Source organism: Phaenicophaeus curvirostris, chromosome 21 (assembly GCF_032191515.1).
Source record: "Phaenicophaeus curvirostris isolate KB17595 chromosome 21, BPBGC_Pcur_1.0, whole genome shotgun sequence".
NCBI lineage: Eukaryota > Metazoa > Chordata > Aves > Cuculiformes > Cuculidae > Phaenicophaeus > Phaenicophaeus curvirostris.
The window spans coordinates 11452028-11475461 of NC_091412.1; the positions used below are offsets into that span (position 1 = coordinate 11452028).

A 23434-nucleotide genomic window follows, 5' to 3' on the forward strand; every position below is an offset into this window, starting at 1 on the left:
TCAAGCAACTCATCCCTTGATCTGGGTGTTTTAAAGAGAACTCGGAGGGGTGTAACTGGTGACTTGTTTGGAAAGTTGAGCTGTTGGCTGCCTCTCTTCTGGACTTGATGGTGCTCACCGAGATTTGTTCTTCAGCACCAGCTAAAAAAATTGGAAAGCAGGTTTTCTGCTTGATCTTTCACATTCTTTTAATTGGAGATCTGATCGGAATGCTTCTTTCTGTCAACTTTGTGTTGTAATTTGTTGGTCCTGAATGTCTAAAAGGCTGTGCGCAAAGCTGTAAGCAAAGTGCAGGGGTTGTCCCAGGGTGACAGCGCCACAGGCTGCCATCGGCTTGCAGTTCTTAAACTTGGCAGGGGTTTCACTGGGGGATGTTTTACGTACTTGACAATCAATGTAATTTTTCATATAACTAAAAGTCGTTATGGGAAGCAAATTTATGACCTGTGAAAAACATGGGGAAAGAACTGCAGAGTTACCAGCCATGACATCATTAACTCAGTTAATATAGATTTTTTTTATTTATATGCTTGCAATGGGAGACTTGTCTGTCGAGCTGATGGTAAAACGGGGTGGATCCTGCCCTGGTGTAAACTGGCGTGGATCCACCTCAGACGTGTCAAAATATGTGCTGGCCCAGGAGATCCTCAGCTCTGCGAGGAAAGCGTGGCTTTGCCCTCTTAGTCTTTCAGGTGAAGAGACGAGAGAGAGGATGTGAAGTTTGTTCCTAGCCATGTAGGTTGTGAGTAGCTTGAAGAAACTCCAAATGGAGTTTTCAGGTTCTTTTGATGCGTTGCTGTCTGTTTTCAGGCACTCAGTCTCTTTCCTGTATTCTGAACTCTGAGCTGTTAGTTAAAGGGGAAAAAAAGAAAAAGCTGTTTCCTTCAGTTAAGGCACTTAATCATGTGTCAGAGATCTGCAGATGCAGCCTCCTGGATGGCCAGTCGGATCTGAGGCACTGAGCACTCACGGAGGATATTAAGGAATCATCATTCACACCTCGAGCTTCTGTAATGATGAATGGGATTGTTAGAGAAAATCCCTTGTGCGTGGGTGAACCGAAAATCTCATGGTTCCTTTGCCTTTGCTTAGAGGCTCCAAGTCACAAAATGAACCAGCTGGGCTCGTGCAGGCAAGGCCAAGCTGGCCGGAGAGGGACACATTATATTTTGCTTGCAAAGTGGTCTTAGCTTGGGCAGCGTTTGTGGTTTGTCTGAATCTGTGGTGGTTGCCTTGGTTTGTGTGGGGGGAAAGTCACAAGAAGTGGTCCCATTGTGATTGGTTTTGAAGTTCATGTCTGTGCTCTCGTATGAGGGGTGACTTTGGGGTACGTTTTTCCTTCTGAAATTCTTCATAGTGTGCTCAGAGCACCCCATGTCCTGGCCAGCGCTGAATGTAATCACTTGTTAATTGAAAAATGATGAGGCGAATTAGGAGCCCTCTGTAGACTGAGATATAACGCCTGGTGTTAGGTGCGTGTATCCAAGGGATGGGAAATGAAGCAGTTGTTTGCATCCCCAGGGAACCGAACCCCGTCAGTAACAGTTTTTGCTGAGGGAAGAGTACCATCACTTTTGAAAGGCTTGGACAGCATTGGCACTGAGATAGAGGGTTCTCTTTCCTTCTCTGTGAGTGAGCAGGAGTGCAGGACATGCTGTCGTACGCGAAGGCGGATGCCAATGGAGCGATTGTCCCGTCCAGGTGTACCAGGAGCTGCCTGGGCAGGTGCCCTTCAGCCACCGATTGAAATATCAACCGAGCTGCAAAGGTGGAAAAATGCAATTTACCCTCCTGTTAGCAGAATGAGAATTCCATATGCATTCCCATCCCATGATCTTGAGTTAATCTTCCACTGGCTAGTGATTCCTGAGAAGCTGTAGATTGAATCCAGGCATGCTGGCTGGCAACATCGAATTTCCGAATTGGGTAGGTTTTTCTTTGTTGTTTTTTTTGGGTATGTTTGGTTTTATTAGTTTTTTTTTTCCTTTCAAATTCTTTCAGTACCAAAGGACAACTGGATTCTGGGGCACTAATTTAAAATACTTCTGCTAATAATAACAACCTAATGTGCACTTTTTGCCAAAAGCTGAGAATGAGCAGCGATGAAAGATGAAACTGCCCCAAATTTCTTGGCAAAAGGGATGCAGGCAAATATTTCAAAGGTCATTTCAGTTTGGAAATTTGCTTCCTTGGAGATTGTGCTGTGGCAACGTTTGCCTTCTAGATGTTATCGGAGAAGCTCTGGAATTTCACAGTATCTGAAATTAAAGAATTTTAGGATGTAGAGCCTGGCCATTAAATCCCTCGTCCTGCTGTTCTCGTTAGCCCTGCTCGTCCTGCAGGCATTTGCCGATCAGTCCAGCTCTAGCATTTCATAGAATCTCGCAGCCACTCCTGGGGTTGTTTAGCCTGGAGAAGAGGAGGCTGAGGGGAGACCTTATTGCTCTCTACAACTGTGCTGTGATTAGAGCTGGTGGTGTTGTTCCAGACTCCGATTGCCTTGCTCTGGTTGGAACAGGAGAGGACTTGCTGGTTTGAACATGGGGCTAGATTTTGGAGAGCTGTGTGCGCTGCCTGATTGCTTCTCCAGGCTCTGTGCAATGGATTTTGTTTTCATGCTGAAACCAGCTTGTAAAGCCCAGGAGTCCCCTGTAGCTCAAGGGGAGCAATGTAAGGAAGCAAATATCTTCCTTTAAGCTTTCCGTTCAGCTTTTGACGCTATCCTACTTTTAGTGTTGCGTAACACAGTTGCAGAACATAACTCTTGCTGCTTTTGGTTATGAGTTCAGTGATTCCACCTTTATCTGCTATTTCTAGTCTGGAATTCTGGCCCGTAGCTCTCTGGGTGAGGAGAGAGGCTGTAACCCAAGCTCTAGTGGGAAATCCGTTTGTGCTTTTCTGTCAGCGCGGGCAGCTATCGTGAATGTCGCTGGCGCTCCTGGGAGCCAGCACTGTGAGAGTAGGTTGTGGTGTGCTGTGCTCCTGCAGTTGGCTGCCTCTCCTCGGGGTACCTTGTACCTCCGTGACAGGAAAGAGAAATCTCTTTTCATCGGAAAGAGAGACCTTGTGTAAGAGCTTTGACTCCAAGAATGGCCTTTTGTAAAAGGCCATGAAAGGAGACGCTGCAAGTGACCTGTTCTCCTAGAAGTCATCAGGTAGCTCTTCTGATCTCCAGATCCAAAACGGTGCCTGTTCCTCTGAGCAGATGAAAATCCTCCGGTATAGTCAGGTTTCTAAGAACTTTCAACACCTACTGACTGTGTTCCTTCCCTTGCCTCCCTCCAGCAATCAGGGGTCGTGTGGAACATCTCTTTTGTGTGGAGTTGAGCCACAGATTGAACCCCACTGCAGTAGATTGTGAGCAGGTTTCTGGGTTAAACTTTTCAATTTATGTTGTTAAAGACAAATTTTATGAGCCAGATCTTGGGCAACTCAGCAGCAGAATTTTAGGCTTTGACGGGTGCCTGGAGGTGCCTTTCTTTGAACTGTCTTTTAGAGGAGCTGCAGCTGTATAAATGGATAAAGACTGTGGAAAGAAACTATAAATATGGCTTGATTAAGGTGGGCTTTTAAATCCAAGTGACTTTTTGAAATATTTTAATGAACCTTAGAACCTCTTTTCCAGCTCTTTCCAACGGCTGTTACCTTTCAGCAACAGGGGTCAGGGGTGTTACGAGGGAACTGTGGCCAATGCGTAGATGGCAGTGATGGGACAGTGCCTTCTCCATGAGTCTTGATCCTTGATAGGCCACTTAAAATGCCCAGGGGCTGACACACCTCTCCTGCTGCTAGTTTTCATGGTGCCAGGTTTTGCAGAGCTGGATAGAAACTGTTGGGGAGGTGTGTGTGTGCTGGGGGCTGAGGAATTTGTGAGTCTTTGGAGACCTTTCTTGCTGCCCTGCAGCTTTTTTCAGTGGGCAGTGGTGGATTGTGCCATACCAGATATGTGACAAACTCGCTCTATATATGTTTTCTTACTAGAAGTTAATTGAAAACAATGATTTAGCACATAAAAATGTGCTAACGTAGCTTGATGATGGTTTAGTGCCTTATATTCCCCTCATGTTGTCACAGATGGTTTAGACTTTCTGTGCTTAAGGACGTGTGGCAGGTTCCTGAAGTCCACAAGCCAACTGGTACTTGGAGCTGGCTGTCCTGGGAGTTAAAGGTGGGGTCAGCAAGCATTGCTGAACTCTTGTTTCCTCAGCAGCTGGGAGCAAAGGAAACTGTAGAAGAACCAAGGGCTTTGCATCAGAAAAGACATGTCCGCTCCAGCTCTCCATGTCTTGACCCCAGTGTTGGCTTCAGTGAAAACCAGAGAGATGTAGAGTGAAACAAAGCAGCTGGGAGAGTGGTCAAGGGGAAGCTGGAGGGGGGTTGTCATTGGAAAGTCAGAGTGAAGCCACTGGCAGTTCGGTCCTTTTAATTCTCTGCCTTTGGGGCATGTCTTTGAGGAGAACGCTGGGCAAGAATCTTTACTGAATCCTGTGGCCGTAGCTTGAATGAAGTAATTCACAAAGCTTCTCAGTTGTTGTCTGAAGAGAGTAAAAAGAGCTGGGATGGCAGCAGTTTTCTTCTCAGCACAGACTCAGGAGTATGTGTGCATGGACATGCATCTGTGTAGATGACTGTGTAAAAGAAAAGGCATTGGAGACCATCAGCCAGAGGTGGTCTGAGCAAGGATTTGCGTTTAGCAGAGCCTGACGTGAAGAGATTTGCAAAAAGCCCAGTGTTTCGTGTCAGGAGGCAGCGGTGTTCCAGATACACGGTACCATCGTGGTAAATGTGCTTTTGGTTTTGGCACAAAGGTAACTGCCCATTTTTGATTCAAGTGTCGCATTTTACCTGCTTGTAGTTTCTTGCTTGTAGGGTTTGGCTGTTGACCAGGGCCTCGGGCTGTGTGTGCTCATCTGGTTCTGATAAACAGTGAACTTAGACAATACATCTTCTTGGACATTTCTTCCTGTTAGATTCAAATGTGATACAAAGCGACCAGTGCTTGATCAGTAGCAGACGCGGTTCCATCAGGCGTCGCTGGGTGTTCATTAGCCATGAAGGACTGGAGGGAACCCTGGCCACAGCACAGACAGTGCAGGTGCACGACTTCTCTGGACAGCCTGGGCCAGGGCCTCCCCACCATCATTGTGAAGAATTTCTTCCTTATGTCCAATCTAAATATTCCCCCTTCCAATTTAAAGCTATTCAACCTCATCCTATCACTACATGCTCTTGTATAAAGTACTTCCCTAGCTTTCTCATAGCCCCCTTCAGGTACTGGAACAAGAAGGAATATGCAACCAAGGCTCTGCTTGTTGAAGCATCACTCATCCAAGCCATCTCTGATTTAACAAATGAAGTTGCTTTTACAGAAACCATGCAAACCCGTTGTCAAGGCTGATATGAAATACCGCTATGTCCTAATAATAACTTCTAGCTGGAAAATCTTGGCATCCTGCAGTTTAGGAAAGGGTTTTAAAATTCACCTTCAGTTTTTGGGCAACAGGCAAAACATGTGGCTCTGTTTAGGAGCTATTTTCGTTAAAGCTTGACAATACAGGATGATAAAATACAGCTGCATTGTTTAAACTTTCAATTTAGTTTCTGGTCGGTGGCCAAGTTGTTCCATCAATACGGCGCCATTCATTCCCAAACAAAGCCCTTGGAAGGGTCGCCGTTACCCCACCATTGATCACGAGGGTGTTAAAATGCAGAGCCCAATTATGTTACTGGCCTGCTTGGAATTCCAAAACTGGATTTTTATAACTGTCAAATTTGCAATCAGGGTAACTTTCCATGACAATTAGTCAGAATTATTAGAGCTTTAGTTGCCAGGGAGTTATGACTGATGGTGGTGGTTGGCTTTTCAAGGCTCTGTAAGTGTCAGAGGCAACACACAGCTTGAAGAATGGCCATCTGACTGCTTCGGCTGTGCTTAACTGCACCCAAGTGTCTACTACTGTTCCAGTTGTTTTCATCCATCCTCTGGGGCTGAGCTGTTGCCACAAGCTCCGGTGCGCGCTCAGCAGATGGCACTGACTGCTGAGATCTGCCTTGCTGTGAAAGGAGACTTGAGAAATTGTGACAGGAGAGATTCAACCTCGAACGTTTCACTCAAACTTGGCTTGGTGAGGGCTGGTTCTTAAAAGCCTATTGAAGCTGCTGGTCTTGGTCAATTATCGCTGTGATTCTTTAAGATGAACTAAACGTAAGTATCTGGGCGAGCTATCTGGATGGACACTATCTCTGCTTAGTCTGACTGATGCTGTACTCACAGCTAAAGTACCTGCTTGTGTGGGTGGTGTTGAGGATGTGCTGAACTTGAGCCCTTTGCCCAGTCAGGACTCCCTGCCTGGGAGAGCTCTAAACCGGTTAAAACCAAAATGATTGAAAGGGACAAAGAAAAAAGAGAAAAGTAACAACAACAAGTGAAAGCAAACACAAAGATGTATTAACAGTGAGATCTCTGTGCTGTGCTCTGCTTTCCACTGTGGAGCAGGTTCTGCAGACATAATGTCTGTAGCCTGAGTGCTGATGTACGTGCTCACGGAAGAGTGAACACTTACGGAAAAGCTTTCCTTGTCTGGTGTGCAATGTCTGTTTTAGAGGCAGCTGTTCCAGAGGCAGATGACCTTCTTTTGGTCTGTTGATGTCAACAGGTTCTTATCATCAACGCCAAGCTTCAGATCAAGTACTGACTGAGGGTGTGCCTGGTGCTGGCAGGCAAGAACTGCATGTTCTTCTTTGCGTTTCGTTAAAGGAACCGCTTTCTGGGGGCAGGTGAAATGCACCCCTTTGTCCTGCCTGCTGTCCTACTACCCCTGTGCTGCCCTTTAGGTCCCACTGCTTCAAGCGTCTCTATACACGTGTGGATTAAGGCATTGGTCTCCCTGAAAAATAATAAAGTAGTTTTTTCCAGCTGGTTATTTTTCAGCTGTCTCTTTCCTGTCTGGTCACTGCGAGGTGTGGACATGCTTGTTCTGAAAACAGAGGTACCGACTGCTTAACCTAGTTAAGGTTAAATAGTGTCAGGTGTCAAACTTAATGCTAGCTTTAACCAGGAAGCCTGAGACTGCCTTTTGCTTTTAACACCCATCTCAAACGTATCTGTGTGCGCTGACGTGGATTTGCTTTAACTGTCGTGGGATTAGTTTTGGTGGTGGAGTATAACGTTATTGGTACAGGGTCAAAGTTTTCAAATCCCTGCTCCTGCTGAAAGTTTGCCTTGGAAGAAAGAGGGATTGTAATCGATTTTGTTTAATTAAATCAGCCTAAACTAATTGTCAGGTAATAAAGAGTGTTGGTCAGCTCATAAACCAGATGAAGATTAAAAGAGCCGTTGCCATGAGCAGGTGGTGACCGTGTTTCCACATTAGCCCAAGTTACTCGCTGGCACAGGATCCCCAGGAATGCCTCATATTCCAGTTTTGTAAAAAAATATTTATGAAACTTATAAAATATAGGGTTCATTTTATAACCCATTTTCTGTCTCACCTGCCAAGAGCAGCAGGGGTTGAGCCAGCACGAGGCGGATGCCGGGCTTTAGGCAGCAGGCCAGGAATGGATTCCCTGTGCGGGGCCGCGCGATACATTTCTACCTTTATTGCCCTTTCTTTCACAATTCTGGTGATTTAGTGCTCTCTTTGTTGTTGCTGTTACAGAAAAGATCTCAACCTGGTGTGCAAAGGGAGACACTTCCCATGCCTTACTGGGGGTGTGGGTTTCCTCCGGGTGGATCCCAAGTCAGTAACAGGATCCCTTGGGATCTGGCCTGTGGTGCTCGTGTTGACTCTGCAGCTCTTGCAGAAGGCACAAACCATTTATCTAAGTTTACCTGGAAAGGACAAAACTGGAATCTTGACCTGCTCCTCAAAGTAGGAGCAGAACCTGGTGGTTTGTAGTTGCTGTTATGTGGAAATAATGAAAGAAGTCGTGTTGCCCAGCAGTCATTGTGTTATTCCGTTCATTGGGTTGCAATTCTGCAAATTGCATTGTGGCTTCCTGCTAGTTTAGCTGCTCTGTCGTGCAGCAGGGCTTGTGGCACCGCAGGCACTTGGATACTCACATCGAATCCTCACGCCTGGTAAGGCACCAAAAGGCTGGATTGATATTCTCCTCTCTATCAGTCCTCCTTTCAGTGAGTGCAATCACAAACCAGCGCTCTGCGCTGATGCAGCTCTGGGGCTCTGGCTGCAGCATCAGGCTCAGTTAGCAGGATGCTCCAGGAGATCTCCCCATCTGGGAGATTCAGCTGTATGCGACAAACGCCGTGTGACCTTGTAGCCTCCAGCATCTTTTTAGGGGCTTGACGTGGCTTTCACTTTCTGCCACACGTTGCTTTGGGACCTCAGGTTTGCCCCCATTCAGGGTTGGTGTTGGCTCGTCCACATCCCGTGCTTGTCCAGCGCTATGAAAACAGCTGCTGGGACTCACACCAGCAGCCAAGCCTCTAGTTGTGCCTTTCAAAGGACACAGTTAGGAGGAATGTAACACTGGTGGCTGTGGGCCTGAACTTGGCCCAATATCACTGCTTGTGTGCTTTACATCTTGAGGTGACACAGAAGAGCAGGAGCAATGTTAAAGCACCGTCCCTCTAAAGGAATCTGTGTGGGGTTTGGTGAGTGTTTGAGGGTCCTAGAGACTCCAGGCTGTGTCCCGCTTTGCGCTGGTGTAACTGCACCACCATCTCCTGTTGCCCCCAGTGCCGGTGAGCGGGAGGACAACCGGCTATCCTGCTGCTCAGCTCTCCAGGCATGTGCACAAAACCATCCAGGACCTCAACCTAACAGAAACCATGTTCACAGCAATTATCTGATCTTGTTTGTTTGTTTTTAACACAATGTTCCCAGACACCGGTACAACAAATGCTCTTGTAAAATCTTGTCACAGTTGTTTGTAGTTATCATCTCCAGGATGGCTTGGTGTGTGCTGATCGTGACTAATGCACATCACTTCAGTGGGACCTCCATCCTCCAGTGCTGGGGGAAAGTTTTGGTACCAATACAATAATTTCCTCAGCTTGTTTTGCGTTTTTCTTTTCCCTTTTTAACCCTTCTATCCAAGAAAACTCAGATACCAATTTGCTCATCTGTTGTGCTTTACAGATGAAAGTTCTTTGTGGTTCACAGACTGAGATAATTAGATCTTCGCAGACCTGGGAGCGGTTTACAAAGGCAGTTGGAGTCATCGTCTCTGGTTTTACACTGGGAGACAGAACAATGTCTAGAGGTTGGGTAACCTGCCCCGCTCACTGGCTGGCGCGGCAGTGCTGGGGCAGACGCCGCCTCTGCTGGGCGCTCTGGCTTTCTAAACGCTGGGAGAAGCTGCTGTGCCCATGCTGCTAAAGGCCTTCATCCCCCTGACTTGATTCTTTCTCTTCTCATTCTCACAAAGTTGGTTTACAGCATAGGCATTGGCTGCCAGGAAGGTGATACGGTGTTGTGCCTACATGCTGGAAGCGCTTCGGGAATGCAAGTTGCTGCTGTACTTCTAAAAGGTACAAAAAAGGCTGTCTGTGTTCTGTAGCAGTGATGTTCCTTGTAGGCTTATAAACGCTACAGTGCAGAGAGGTCTCTGATGCTCCTGGCCGTACCCGGGCACTTCCAGTCCTACCCGAGGTGGGTGTCTCTGCCTGGTGGTTCCAGTTGGCTGGTTCTGAGTATTCAGCCCGTCAGAAACTCTGGTTTCAGGGACTAAACCAGAATTTGAACTATCTGGATACAGTCCTCTGTGTGTCAAATCAAATGATTTGTTAAAGCAAGGCCAGATTTGCAGGGAGTATCAATCTTTTTTTATTAGATCAACTGATGTGGAAAAAGCAGGCAAACCTCTGCTGGCCTGCGTTTGGGTTACAGGATCGGAGAGACCCGTCTGCCTGGGGGACTGGGCGTTAGGATATGTGTTCACACCGATCATTCCTCAGCAGTCTTGGTCTGAACGCAGGCAGAGGTGTCATTTTGGGGCACACTTGCACCCCTTTTGGGGAAAAAGGCTGATCTCATCTGTGTGTTTGGTGGCTGATGTTCCTACCCAACAAGTGGTGGGCTCTGCGCTGCGCTGTGCACGCCTGGGGCTCATTACTGCCTCCCTCTGTGCCTCAGGTCCCAGCTGTAACGTGTCACAGATGCCCACCACTCATAAATCGCTTTCAGATTTCCAGATGAGGTGCTGTGTAAGTGTAGGATAGTGTTAGTTTATACACATTGTGCTAGAGTCTAATATAAAACACGTGCGTGAGAAGAGCCTTGCAGATGTGTCTCTTTCCACTGTGAAAGGCAAGGCGCGGGCAGATGATTTAGTACAGCGCTAATTGGGCTAAAATAGGAGATTGCTTTCGTACTGATGCAATTGTCACCATTAAAGCTCCCATTTACCAACAGCTCTTGGAGATAGCCCAGCTATTTCCTACTGAGGGAAGTGGTAGTGTCCTGGGTCTCAAAGCACCGTGATTTATAGCGACTGTGGCTGGTTTACAGCATCCCCCGCGCTGGCTGCCCTCGCTGCTGGAAGGGGCTGCTGCATTGTTTGTGGTGAACGTGCATCTTGCCTGGCCTGTCACTGCCCCGAGCGCTGCTTCTGCTGCCTGCGGCCTTTTGAGCACATCCTAATCGCCAAGCAGAGGCATTTGGAGAGCCGTTTCCAGTGCTGTCGCCGGGTGTTGCACACACAGGAACCCCCTTTATCGATAAGAAAGCTGTGTCTGTGGCTGCGAGCGAGAGCCTGGCAGCTGCTCCGTGTTCAGTCGGTTCTCAGAGGATAAAGGATTTGTGGGCTGTGATGGTTTGGGTTCAGGCGATTAACTCTGGTCAAGTGCCTGCGAGTGTCTTCCGGACAAATTTCATGGGGAAGGATGAACTTAAGCAGTTAAGAGGTTTGATTTGTTCAAGTGCCCTCAAGTTTCCTGATGGTGCTGTGGGGACTGAGCTCTCAGTGTGTGAAATCTCGGAGCTCCTTTGACTGCAGGAGAGTGATGGCTGTCCCTTCAGCTGCAATCTGGCCCTGAGCTTGTTTGAAGGTGCCAACATCATCCCTGTTGCCAGCAGGACCGGCAGAGGCATTGGGAGCATCCTTGAGCTGTGTAATTTCAAAGCCCTTATTTGCCAGCGTGGCGTTGCCTGGTGCTCAGAGTGACTGGCGACACTCAGTGCTTGTGAGAAGAAGGTGTGGGGGAACGAAGGTGTCTCTGGAGAAATCCGGTTCCTTCCTGGTGTATTGCAGACACACTGTGCTGTTCTGCATTTGTCCGTTTTGGACTTGCTGGCTGTTCTCCCCGTCCCTCATCAGTGCTCAGAGGGAGGGTCAGAATTCACTGTCAAATCCTCCACAGCTGTAGGAGAAACCTAATATTGAGGCTGAGTGCGTGGGGTGACAGGCGTGGGGGAGGAGGTTGGCTGACACCCAGCCTTACCCAGTGCTTGCCACGTTCCAGGAGAAACCTCCCTGGATGCTGGGCTTTTCATTCATGGACCTAAACTTGCCATTTAAGGCATTTTGGGGGAGAGTTTCAAGGTAGAGGTAGCTAGAACCTCAACTTGAAGCTCCTTGGCCTACCACCAGGTATCAGACACTGGATTTTGGTGCAGTGGGGACCAGACCAGCTGTAGGAGCAGTGTTTTTTCCTGGGAAGAGCCCTGTGGGCTCTGTGCCCTCAGCTTCCTTGTCAGGAAAGACGTGGGCTCCCCCCTTTCAGCCCAGGGGCTCAATCCAGCTTGCATACAGCCCTGGGTTGCTGTGAGAGGGTTGTATACCCATGGTTCCTACTGCCTGTGTGTCTCTTCTGTCTCTCCATCTGCCTTCACGTGCTTTCCAGCCCTCTGCTGATGCCACGGTGCAGCAGGGGAGGGACGGGCTCACAGGAGGGTTCTGTGCCATGTTGGGAGTGCTGAGCACCTGCAGCATCGCTTGGGAGCCCCGAGTCCAGCAGCCCCGTAGGCAGCAAAGCGTCAACAAACCCGCGCTGGGGAGGTAAAATCTTTCTGGTCAGGGTCACTTTGGTCTGCAGGCAGCTGTGCTGGGCTAAGGTACTGAAGAGTTGTGTTTCTAAAAATAACAGATAATGCCTTTCTAGCAAAACGTGTTGCATCAAAATCCAGCCATTCCTGTTCCGTGCTAAACCTCGCTCTGACAGGTGGAGGTGGATTGGACACGGATCTCATGGTTCCTGGTGAATAAACGATCATCATCTAATTCCATGTGCTAACGGAGCACGGGCCTGACCAGCAAAAGAGATCCTTGGTGCTGCGAAAGAGCGCAAATCCCCAGGCTGAGAGCAATTAGGGAAGAAATTAGTTTGTGGTGGGGGAGTGTGCATGTGTGAAATCTTAAATAAAACAACATGAGCGATGTGGGCTGTTTGAGAACAGACCTGGGAGAATAACAGAGGATTTGGGTCCCTCTGCCAAACTGAAAAATTGGAAAGAAAAATTATTTGAGAGAAACTGAAAAGGAATTTTTTTAGGTTTTTGACACAATATAATGACTAAAATATGGGTTTGGTCAACCCCGAGTATTGCATTTGACCCAAAGTGAACCTTTGAATTTTGCTTAAGACTGTTTAATGAGTTAATTTCATTTTAGTTTAGGTGAGCTTTGAAATAAGTGCTGTTTTGATACTGCAGTCTGAAACGTGTTGTTAAGAAACTGTGAAAGTGTTTTTTTAAAAAAAGTCTAGAGAAAATATTGCAAAAAAATTTAAAATATCATCTACTTTTTCCACTCAAAACTGTGCACCAGCTTGGGAGGGGGTCTCAGACAGCAGTTGTTACTCCAAAAGTGCATTTGTGATAAACTTGTTTTTCACTAGGTTTTGCTTAGGGTTTTATTAACAGATGCTTCCAGATCACAGAATATCCTCATAATGAACATATATTTATTGCTTATTCAGGGAAAAAAACCCCTTTTCCTGTTTAAGAACAAAGTAGACATGGAAACGAAGTAGGAATATTTTACAAGCAGGAACAGATCAGCTAGCAATGCTCATAGGAAAGGGAATCTGAGCTCATTTTTCAAGGCAGGCAGTGAAATTATGGGTAAGGGTGGTTATAGCAGAGATTCTCTGGCTTGACCAGGGTCTCCCCGCAGAGATCTGAAGTGTCTGTAATGGTAGGGAAAAAGGCAAAACTACTCTCTAAGTGTTCTGTTCCATATTGGAAGCAGCCCAGTAACTCACAGTTACAGGTGAAAATGAAACTTGGGACTAGAGGAAATGAGAGTGAGCAGCTGATGTTCTTTGGTAGTTGTTTGACCCAGAAAGAGGACAAAAAGGCAGACCTGTCTCTCTCCTCCCTCCTTCCTTCGCTGTTTCCCCATGGGGGAGACCCGGCCTTGCTCAGCATCTCAGTGCTGTGGAATCAGAAGGGAGTGAGCTGTACGAATCCATGGCTGGAAGGTGGTTGTGTCCCGTGCATGTCCAGTCCACGTGTGCTTAGGTTGGAGCATTCCATGTCTGCAGTTCAGCAAGAATACAGATTCCCTCTGACCTGAACACACTGAAATGTTGGGGTGAGAATGGACCTGATAAGCCTTTCTTTTTCTGGTTGGGAGCTGTGGACTGTCCACCCTGGCGGTGCTGCTGTGAGAGACTGTGACCAGCCAGGGTGTTTCCCTCACCACTGCCTTTGCCGAAAGGTGAACCTTCGCAGTGCCCCCAGCAAGTTCCTAGTAGTGAATTGGGAGACCTTGGCAGCTGAGTCGCAATGACCCTGCACTAAACAAAACTTGGAGAGCTTCCCCTTACAGAGAAACAGCTTCTGCTCCAGCTTGCTGGGCCCTGAGCCGTGGCCAGGGCGTGCGATGTCCCGGTAGGAGCCCTTCCCTCCTGCTGCTCTCCAGACCTTTGGTTCCCGTTTGCTCTCCTGACTGGAGGCTGCTGGGCGACACAGGCGCTCCTCCTCTCCACAGCTGCCGTCAGCCCTTTGCTCGGACCGCGGGACAGACCTACAGACATGACTGATTCTAAACAAGTCCAATTAATAAAGTCTGTCCCAGCCAACATCTGACTCTCATTAGAGGAAACGTGTTGAAACAACAGATCCCAGGTTGGCTGTGATTTATGGTGGGGCCTGCTATCCTTCAAATGTGCTGGCAAAAGCTTTTGCAAAGGGCCAGAACATAAACTACCTAGGGAAACTCGGGATCCATGTGAAAAGGCTGGAAGGGTCAAATCAGACAAATTAGAGTGGTGGAGATGCAAGGCCGGGCTGGCTGTCCCTGCTTGAGGACCACCTAGGGAGCCACAGGACGTTGCCCTGGGTTTTGTTCACTCCTCTCAACCACTGTGGCATTAATTGTGCTGACATCATTAGAGCCTCCTTGCTATAAAGCCGTTATCGCACCTTCCTTGTTAATCTGGATTCAAGTGAGGAGTCTGAAGACCTGTGGGGCGTTTAGCCTCGAGCAGCAGAAGTGTGCAGCTACGTAATCGGGACATTACGCAAACACTGCTCAAGCCCCATGAAGCCAGAATGCCAGGCCCCTGCGCTCAGGCACTCACTGCTGAAGTCGCTTCTTGTAGTTGAGCATCCGGAATGGGAGCTGCAGGCACACAGCCAGCTGCCCCTTGGCAGAGCTGCAGCACCCAAGGCACCGGCTCGGCCGTTAATCAAAGATCAGCCAAGGGCAGGAACCCGTGGATCAGGGCTCAGTGGGTCCCTGCTGGCACAGGGCATGCGACTTGTGGTTTTGCAGCATGCCGAGCGTCCCGCAGCTCTGCTACGTCAGGCTCCTCTTTCCCTCCAGTTGTGTTGCTTTAGCCACGCAGTCGGAGATGGGGAATGGGAGGGTGGGGAGGGAGAGGTTTGCTGGGATGGTAACGGCGAGACGTTGTGGAGACAGACTGGGTGTCATGCGATGCGCTGGGACAGCCTCAGGTTTGTTATCTCAATTATTTATTCTCCCTGCTGGAATATTTCTAAAACGAATTCTACCATGTGTTTTGAGGTTGGGCTTCACGGGGTGAAATCACAACTTCTTCCTTGAAGTTTAGCTGGAAAAGTACAAATCTGCCGACTTGGAACATGAAGGAAATAAACTGTGGTTCTGTGCGGCAACAAGTGATGGATTTCTGCAGATACAGAAAGCGCCTGCTCTTGAGTTCTAGGTCAGAGAGGATGAGCATTTGCCCCAGCATTACATTTGTTGCATGTGAAATAATGATGTGAGATTCTCAGGCTTGCTTTAATAAAGCAGAGCTTTTGCCCTGATCAGCAAATCCATCTTTACCGTCCTAGGCTTGGAACCAGCATCCATCAGGATTAGACACTAAATGCTTTGGTGTGTCGCGCTCAGGGAAGATGCTTATTAGCTTGGTTTGTCACAGTCATCCTTGGGCTTTCTGCAAGCACAGATAATGCCCCTGAACCTCGAAGCAGCCTGGTCTGGGAGGTGTGAGGAGAGAGCTTTCAACTGTGATTCTGTAACTGCAGTGCTGAGCATTTCCCTCACTCGGTGTTTGAAAGCGTTGTCTGGCTGTGGTTAGCTCGGTGTCACCAGGGGCTGCTGGTGGTGGGACAACTGCCATCACAAGATCTTTTGCAGTAGTATATGCGCTTTATGGGTTAGTTGAATGTCTTTTGGGTCCAGGCTCAGTACCCTGGGTGTCAATCTGGGTTTCCAGGCATTTAATGCAAAAAAGGCTCAGAGTTCAAATCCAGCTTGGGCTTAAGGAGTTCTCCTGCTGACCTCTTTGGGGCTCCTCTGGAGGAGAGCGGGCTGCAGGACTGGTGCTCATCGTTGGTTCTGGCTGGCAGAGACAATCGGAGAATCCTTCTCCCTGGGAGCCAGTTGATTCCCCCTGTGCAGAGGGGCAAAGCCCCTGTGTTGAGCAGAGCTCTCCAAAGAGAGCTTAAATGATCGATCCATCTCAAATTATGCCCAGAGATGGTTTTCAGACAGCTCAAAGCAGTCTTTCTGGAACTTAGGAGAGTTATGAAATGTGCAAGCCAGCAGAAGGGAGAACAGGACGCCCATATTTTATTTGCTCTGTAACGCATCTGGTTTGGCTCTTGGGAGCACTGGATTTATTCAGCCTTATCTTTCTGTGGGGATGAGCAAGATCAAAAGCATGAAGCCAGTTACATGCTGAATGTAATTCCCTGTTTTACACAGCACAGGCAGATCCAGACCAAACACGCCTCACCCATTTCCTTCCCCAAGGGACAATGCACTTGCAGACTCGTGGGCCACTTTGAGCCAAGAAATATTGCCCAAGATTTATTGCAGAGAATAAAAATAAACAAATGTTATTTCCTGCTGAGTGAAAGAAATTCTTTGTCAGCACTGACCTGGGAGGAAATCCCTCAGTCGAAGTGTTCCTGAGCCATCTGATGCTTTATTTGCAGAATGTTGGGAATTATGAGGTGGAAGCTCTGTGCCCATCTGGGAAGCCACACGGGTCTTCATGGAGGGTCCATGACAGATTTCATTTGGAAAGTTTATGCAATGGGTGATTGGTTTCCGTTAGCGCTCGAGCAATCTCCTTAGACTGGGGATCACTAACGTGGGACGGCCAAGCACCCTGAATTTTACATCGCTGTGTTTTGTTCTCTCTAGAATGCATGAACTGCACGAGGCTGGCGGATATGACTGAGAGGCTGAACACGCTCGAGGCCAAGGTAAGGACCTGCCTTTGTTCTTCTGATTGGCAAAAACTTCTAAGAGCTGCTGCTGAAAAGATGTTGAGTTGGCTGCCCTGGAGAGATCAAGTGTCCATCCTTCTGTCTGCAGCGAGGGGCACAGCGTGGTGGTCCTGCCCTAGGAGCCAGGCCAGCGCTGCTGTGCACACGGGCATCGCTCGCCTCTGGCTGGCTCCTCCTGCTTTTCCCATGTGTCCTCCTGGGCCTCGCTCTGCCACGCAGCTGCCCCTCCGGCTCCCTCCTGCCCGGCCGTCACAAACGGACAGCTGCTAACAAATAATAAGTAACTCATTCCTCTCAACCGGAGCACCTTGGCTCAGATTTTGCTCCAGAAACAGATGGAGCTGTGTGAGAAATCTCTTGTCTTCAGCTGCTTGATAACAGGGAGATGTAGGGCAGTGATTCTCCTGGCTCAGGGAAGGAGCAGACTCTGAATTGGGTCTCTCACCAAAAATTGCGTATGGATGCCTAACCACCAGAGAGCACAAACCAGAGCAATAATGGTTCGTAGGTGTTTCTAAGCACAGTTGTTCATTTGCATGCTTGTCAAGTGCTGTCCAGTCTCTCTTTTTCATTCCTTCTTTGAAAGGAAGTGGTTTCACTCGTGGTTTAGTGGAGACAAATGTTAAGAGCAGACTTTTGCATTATGGGTTTTTTCTCTTGTAAAGTGGTTTGAATTTTCCCTACCGGGGTACAGATGGATTGTTCCAGTCTAGCAACGGGGCAGATGAATCAGTCGGTCCCCTCTGATCTGAGGTCCCTCCTGTGAGAGCCCAGCCCTGGCTCTTACCCTGCTCTGGTCCCTTGGCCTGCCGTTGTTACTCATTAACTGATGGTTGTCAATGACATCAAAGAATTTGGGGAGAAACCTTCGTGGAGGGGGTGGTGGATGCTGGAGATTTTGAGGAATTTGGGAATTGTCTATGCTGAAACAGAGTGAGCAATGTTGTCTGGAACTCCCCTCAAAGGCTTTGCGGTGATATTTCACTACAGGAAAATGAAAGGGTGGGGGGAATGAAATTCTGGGGAGCAGAATTGTGTGAGTGAAAACAACTGTTGTCGTGCAGAGAACAGAGATGAGCAGGATCATTTTTCCAACCAGTGGGACATGGCGGGTGGGTGTTCTTTGGCAGCAAGTAGCTGGTGGCTGGGGGCTGACCTCTGTGTGTGCAGTCCCACATCCAAGTAAGACACGGGACCAGCCTTGGAGAGACTTAAATCAGCCCTCCCATGCTCTGCCTGCAGCAGCTGTGCCTGCCTCTGCTTTCTAGGACTTTCTATATTTGGTTTACTGGAAAATGATACCCTAAGGCGGTCCTGACTGGCCCTGGAAGTGGCAGCTGAAGGAAGGCTTTAGGTGCTGCCTCCGTCCCAACCCTTGCCAAGCCCACACCTTGTCAGCTCTCGCCTTGGGCGCAGCCCATCGTGTCTCTGTTCTAGCGCTAAACTCAGTTGTGGAGGAAGAGGCTACGGGACTATGGTTTCTTCTTTCCCTACTCCTCTTCTGTTCCCCCTAAAAAATGGAGATATAACCTGAAGTGGTCTCATCTTTCATATTACAAGGATGAGTTGGTTTCATCCAACTTGTAAGATCAGTGTCCAAATGAGGTAATAAAAGTAACCCTCTGATTTTTGTAATATGAGAGTTGGATCAGAAAGTGAGAGGCAAGAATAAACACAGAGCTAATGGAATGAAAAATGACTCATTAGGAATCGGTGCTTATGTAGCCCTTGGGGAGGAGAGAGACTGAGACACGGCTGAACTGTGTGGCAGAACGAATTTTTCACGTGCCTTGTGTGCTCCTGAATGCTGCTCTGGGTTGCCCTTGTGGCTGTAGAAGATGTTTCTGGAGGAAGGGAGGTGAAGGATGGATCAGGTTCCATCCTTGTCTCCCCTGTTTTGAGTTACCCTGTCATCTCCCCAGTATGGAGATGGCCAGGCTCTGATAGATTCGTTGTATGATCGATAAATGACGTGCATATTTTTTGGTTGAAAACAGCTGTTGTAACATGATTCCCCACGCAGAGATTCCAAGGTTTTAAAGAACATATTTGTACTGTGCACAGGTTGGTGAATACATTGTGATTTACATTAAACCACCTCTTTATTCAGGACAGAGCACCCTCAGCACCTTTACAACCCTGTGTCTTTTGAGGATGAAGCACCATTATTTAGAGTTTTAATGCAATTTTGGTAGGTGTTTCTCCATCTGCCTCTTCTTCCAAGTGGCTGAATGAAATACTGTTTGCTGCCTGTGATGTTTGTGGGGTTCGTCTTTTCCTTCTTCCATAGACATTAAACCAATCTCCGGCTCTAGAGGAGAAAAGCTTGGGCAGTAGAAGATGTTTCATGTACTGTGATGTGGCTGAGAGATGGGGAGGGAAACCCCAGTTTCTGTGCATCTTGTCCCACAACCCCTCCCGCAAGGGCTTTTAGTTACAAGTTTGGTGGTTTTACTCAAATAGATTAAATACTTTCATAAAATAGCTTCAAAAAATTCTATTTTCTATGACACGGAACACAATATGCCAAGCAAATCCTGTGGCTGCATTAGGAAATGCTTTGAGCATGTTTGCTATCTGGGAACGTTGTGTACATCTTTGGTTTTTAAGAGAAATATTCTTGTGGACAGAAAGTTGGTTTCAGCAATGGAGGCGTGTGAGGGTGGATGGAAGTGCTCGGATCCTTTGCTAATCCTGGGCCCAAACATGCAAACTTCCACTTGATTCTCAATCAGAAATTCTAGTGGAGCTTCATAAGGAGGGTGTGATCATAAGAGGAACGTTCCTTTGGGTCCTTTTTTTCAGCTTGCACCAATGTGAGCAGTAAAGGACTGAGGCTCTTCTCTTTTCCGGCTGTGCTGCTCTCTTCTTGCAGCTTTTCAGTTGGAGTGCAGTGGAGGAGGAGAGCCCGCAAGGCATCTCCACCTCTTTGAGCTTGGTGAGGTGAGAGCTGAAGGCTCCTCACCTGGGGAGCAGCAGAGTGGATCCCAAAGCTGTGGCTGAGAACAGATGTTCCTTCCTCAAGACTGACTTCATCTCAGGCTGGCCTGGTGCCCCATCCGTAGCGATGCTACGTCCCCAGCAGGTGACGAGCAATAAATGGGCAGAGAAGAGTGATGTGATTTTGATGGTGGAAGCTGAGAGCTCCAATGTGCTTTTATCAGGTGTTTTAAAGTAAGAATGGGGAATCTGGTTTCACTCTGAGCTCCCTTCATGTACTTGACCACTGCCAGCCCTTCCTCACTGCTGCTCCCTCAAGAGAAGCCGTGACGGTCTGGTGATCTGTGAACACTGCCTGCATTGCATCTGAACTAGCAGGCTGGCCTGGGCTTTTGTCTCTTCTCTACTCCGATTCCCCCAGAAGGTTCCTACTGATGGAGCAGTCACTTTTTGCATCATCTTTATTTGGAAATCCTGTAAATCTGTTCCAAACCCCAGAAACCTTTGCAGACAGAGCACGAGCTGCACTACCTGTGCACTGGCAGAAGCCTTTGGTCCACATTTCTATCTTCCATGCAAGAGCTGGTAACATAAACCTTACCTTTTGGTCTACGTTGGGTCGCCACAATGACACCAGCTACTGCTCCTCACATCATTTATCACTACAGAGGAAACTCCTCCACTTACTCATCATCTCGTCCCCTTTGGCCAGAGTCTCTCTGCCCTGATAAGGGTGAAGTCACCCAGGCTCTCTCTGGGCACCTGGTTCATCGCATCCTAGTGGACAGTTACTGAATGTCTTCTGGGTTTTGAAACCAAACCGTGGCATCTGCTCTGGAGCCTCGCATTTGCAGGTTTACCGTTGCTACGAGAGAGATACCATTCCATCTGATTTTGTAAAACTCCCTGGTTAGCTCTGTCTTGATGAATTATTAAAAAGCCCTTATATTTTTGCCAAATAATTTGCTATAAAGAAAGATACGTCCAACAAGTTATGCAATTACCATTATTAATCAGCTTGTGTCTTTACAAGATCAAGGGAATCTTATTTTACACTGGAATATTTAGCTGATGAGCTGGTTTTGTGCAGTTCCTTTCCCTCTGCTTTAGAGAGGGATGGAGGGGAGTTAATTCCACCAATGCTTCGAGAGACCCAATATCCCCTCTTTATTAATTAATTATATCCATCTGGATTATGTTAAATGGTTCCTCTGCATCTCCATGGATTTTTTTTCCCAAAGAAAAAGCATTCTGAGCCCTGTTGTATCAATTTTGGAATCTTTGGAAGCCCGGCTGTTCTTTCCTTGTTTCTAGCACCTACGGGTGACAGGACATCAGGAATGCGAGCGGAGGACGGCTGATGGGGGAGGCTGTGCTTGTGAAATCTTCTTTTGATGTGTGGGAACAACCAAAACAAGGTTCTTGAAAGCCACTATGAGCCAAAAAAAGTCCTCTGACACTGAACATCTCAAGAAGATGAAAACCTTCCTCCCGTTTCCATTGTCCCTGGGTTGAGCTGTTTATCTGACGCAGGAGTTGTGGTATGTGTCTAAAGTTTAGAAAGTTTATGCTGGCAAATGGAAGAGGAGGAGGTGGGTTGAGTAAGCTGGGACCGAGCGTAAGGCACATAACGTTAACGTCCCTGCTGAGGGCCCTGCGCGTGAGCGGGCCCCACGGTGGAGAGCCAGGCTCGCAGCCACGGGAGAAGAGCGAGCGCCAGAGCCTGTACAGAGGTGAGCCCGGTGGCTCCACGGGACTCGCAAGGCCCAGGGGTGAGTTTCGCAGGCAATAACCTCCACGCTGGCGCTGGCCCGCAGGCTCCTTGGCCAGCACAGTGCGTCATCCCCACTGCATTCCCTTCGCATTCACACGCCTTCTCCTGCGTCGAGCCCGGCTCCCGCTGCGCTGCTGGCAGGAGACGTGGCCCCATTTCTGCTCCTTCCAGCTTCTGACCCAGTTCAGCTGCTTCTGAGAGGTGGGGTCTGGAAACCACAGACAAGCCCTCAGGCCGGTGGGGCCTGTGTTGCCAGAGGCTCCAGTTCAGCATGTCCATGTAGGCTCAGATTTGACTTTTTGCTTCCATACATAAGAAAAGATGATAGTCCAAGCGTTCTGCTGAGTCGAGGCCATCCTTCATCTTCTGCCACGTGGTGCAAACTGCGGAGGAAAAGGCCTTTGTGTCTTTTGTAGGGATCTGCTCTCCTGACACCACAGGCAGCAACCACATTGCTGCCCTTCAGCTGGTTCTCTGTACCTGCTCCAGTCGGTTGGGTGACCGATGTCACCCATGGCATCAGGGTGTATTTAATTTCTATGGTGACGTTTGGATGTTTTATTCCTCTCTTCTCCATATTTTCCCCAAGACCTTTTGCACTGGAAGCTGTGGCAGAAGTGGGCACTGCTTGCCATGAGGATTTCCAACCAAAGCTATGTGTCTTTCAGTTGGTGTTGTCCCCCTCTCTACCTCAACCCTATTGACTAGAAAATACCAAGGTTTTAATGCCGAGACTTTAATCCATTGCACATTTTGCTAATTCGCCTGCTGGCCGTGAGCCCCTGTGCTATCATTTTCCAGCAGTTTGCTCCAAGGGCTAGAAACTTTCTTTTTTTGCTTAATGAAAGTGGGAATATTCCTCGGGTCCCTTGGCTCTGGCAACAGCAGCCTTAAGAAAAACAGAACGTGACGGAAAGTAGATGGATGGCTCCGGTGCTGTTGCAGTAGCGCGCAGGGACCCTGCTTGGACTGAGCGCTGCAGCTCGTGCGAGGACGCTGCGTGGTGAAAGAGCTGTACAGTGTGAGATTCTGCATGTCACCAAATCCCTCATGCTTTTCCTTCTTTAGCTTGGCCCCGTGGATCTCACGGATGTGAGAAATCTCTTCTTTCTGCTTTATTTCTTTTGGGCACTTCTTCAGTCCTGATCATAAAAACTAGAATTTCCGAGCAATTTCAAGCCTGGAGACTTCCTGAACTCTATCACTTTGTGCCCAGGGAAAATAAACTGGTTACTATGGTTTGAGCCTTAACGACATACAGTGGATTCATGAAAGAGCACTCTGGGTTGTTCTGTGCATACCTTGAAATTCTTTGCAGAGTTTATCAGCGAAGCGCTCATTTAAAACATGTTGTTTTAATGAAAAGGATACCATTGCCACTGTTTTGTGTTGATTATGTGGTAACACGTTTTTATTATCACCCATAAAAATGATTTGGAGCTGTTCCACTCCAGATGCAACCTTCGGCAGAGCCGTGCCAGTGCCGCTCCCGCTGCCCGGGAGGCCCCTGCAGTTTGCTGCTCTCTGACCGTCGCTGTTCTTGGGTCCACATCCCCTCTGCCCCCAGCTCTGCTGTCCAAGGCAGCCCCCGGGGGTCCCTGCCTCCTGCAGGAGCTCCCCAGCCTGTCGCCTGTCCCCCCTCACCTGCCAGCGCCAGGATGAGCTTTGCCTCTTGCTGAGTTCACTGTGGACACGTCTTGGGGTTTTACTGGGGAATGAAAGGGATAATATAATGGTATAAAGGGGTTCAGAAAAGGTCTTCAACGTGCACTGAAGTCCCGTGTCAGTGGGAACTAAGCCTGATTGTGGCAAGGCAATGCTTAAGCGTTTGTGAACGGATAGCATCTTGCCTTAAAAGTCTGACAAATAAATCACTGGGGAGAAGCACAGAAGTGCAGGAGAGACTGAACTGATTCCTGTCTTGCCTGGATCAGAGAAACCCATTGAGTAGAAGCATTACGACCTGATTCAGGGCTCTGGATCCAGAAATAAAGATCCTTTCAATAAAGGAAGAACATTGTTTGCAGCAGCTGAGGCTCGGTTCCCCTGCACTTAACCCAGCTCCCAGTTCAACTGGGTTCTGGTTCCC

General features: G+C 48.2%; 1 protein-coding gene across 5 annotated transcripts in view; it reads left to right on the forward strand.

Annotated features, from left to right (window-relative positions):
• Positions 1-23434, forward strand: part of COL26A1 (collagen type XXVI alpha 1 chain) — a 114331-nt gene that overhangs the window by 70023 nt on the left and 20874 nt on the right. For all 5 annotated transcript variants that reach the window (XM_069873817.1, XM_069873820.1, XM_069873821.1 and 2 more), the window contains one exon: positions 16546-16607. In XM_069873817.1, coding sequence (XP_069729918.1) covers positions 16546-16607 — 62 coding nt within the window. The remainder of the gene's footprint in view (positions 1-16545; positions 16608-23434) is intronic.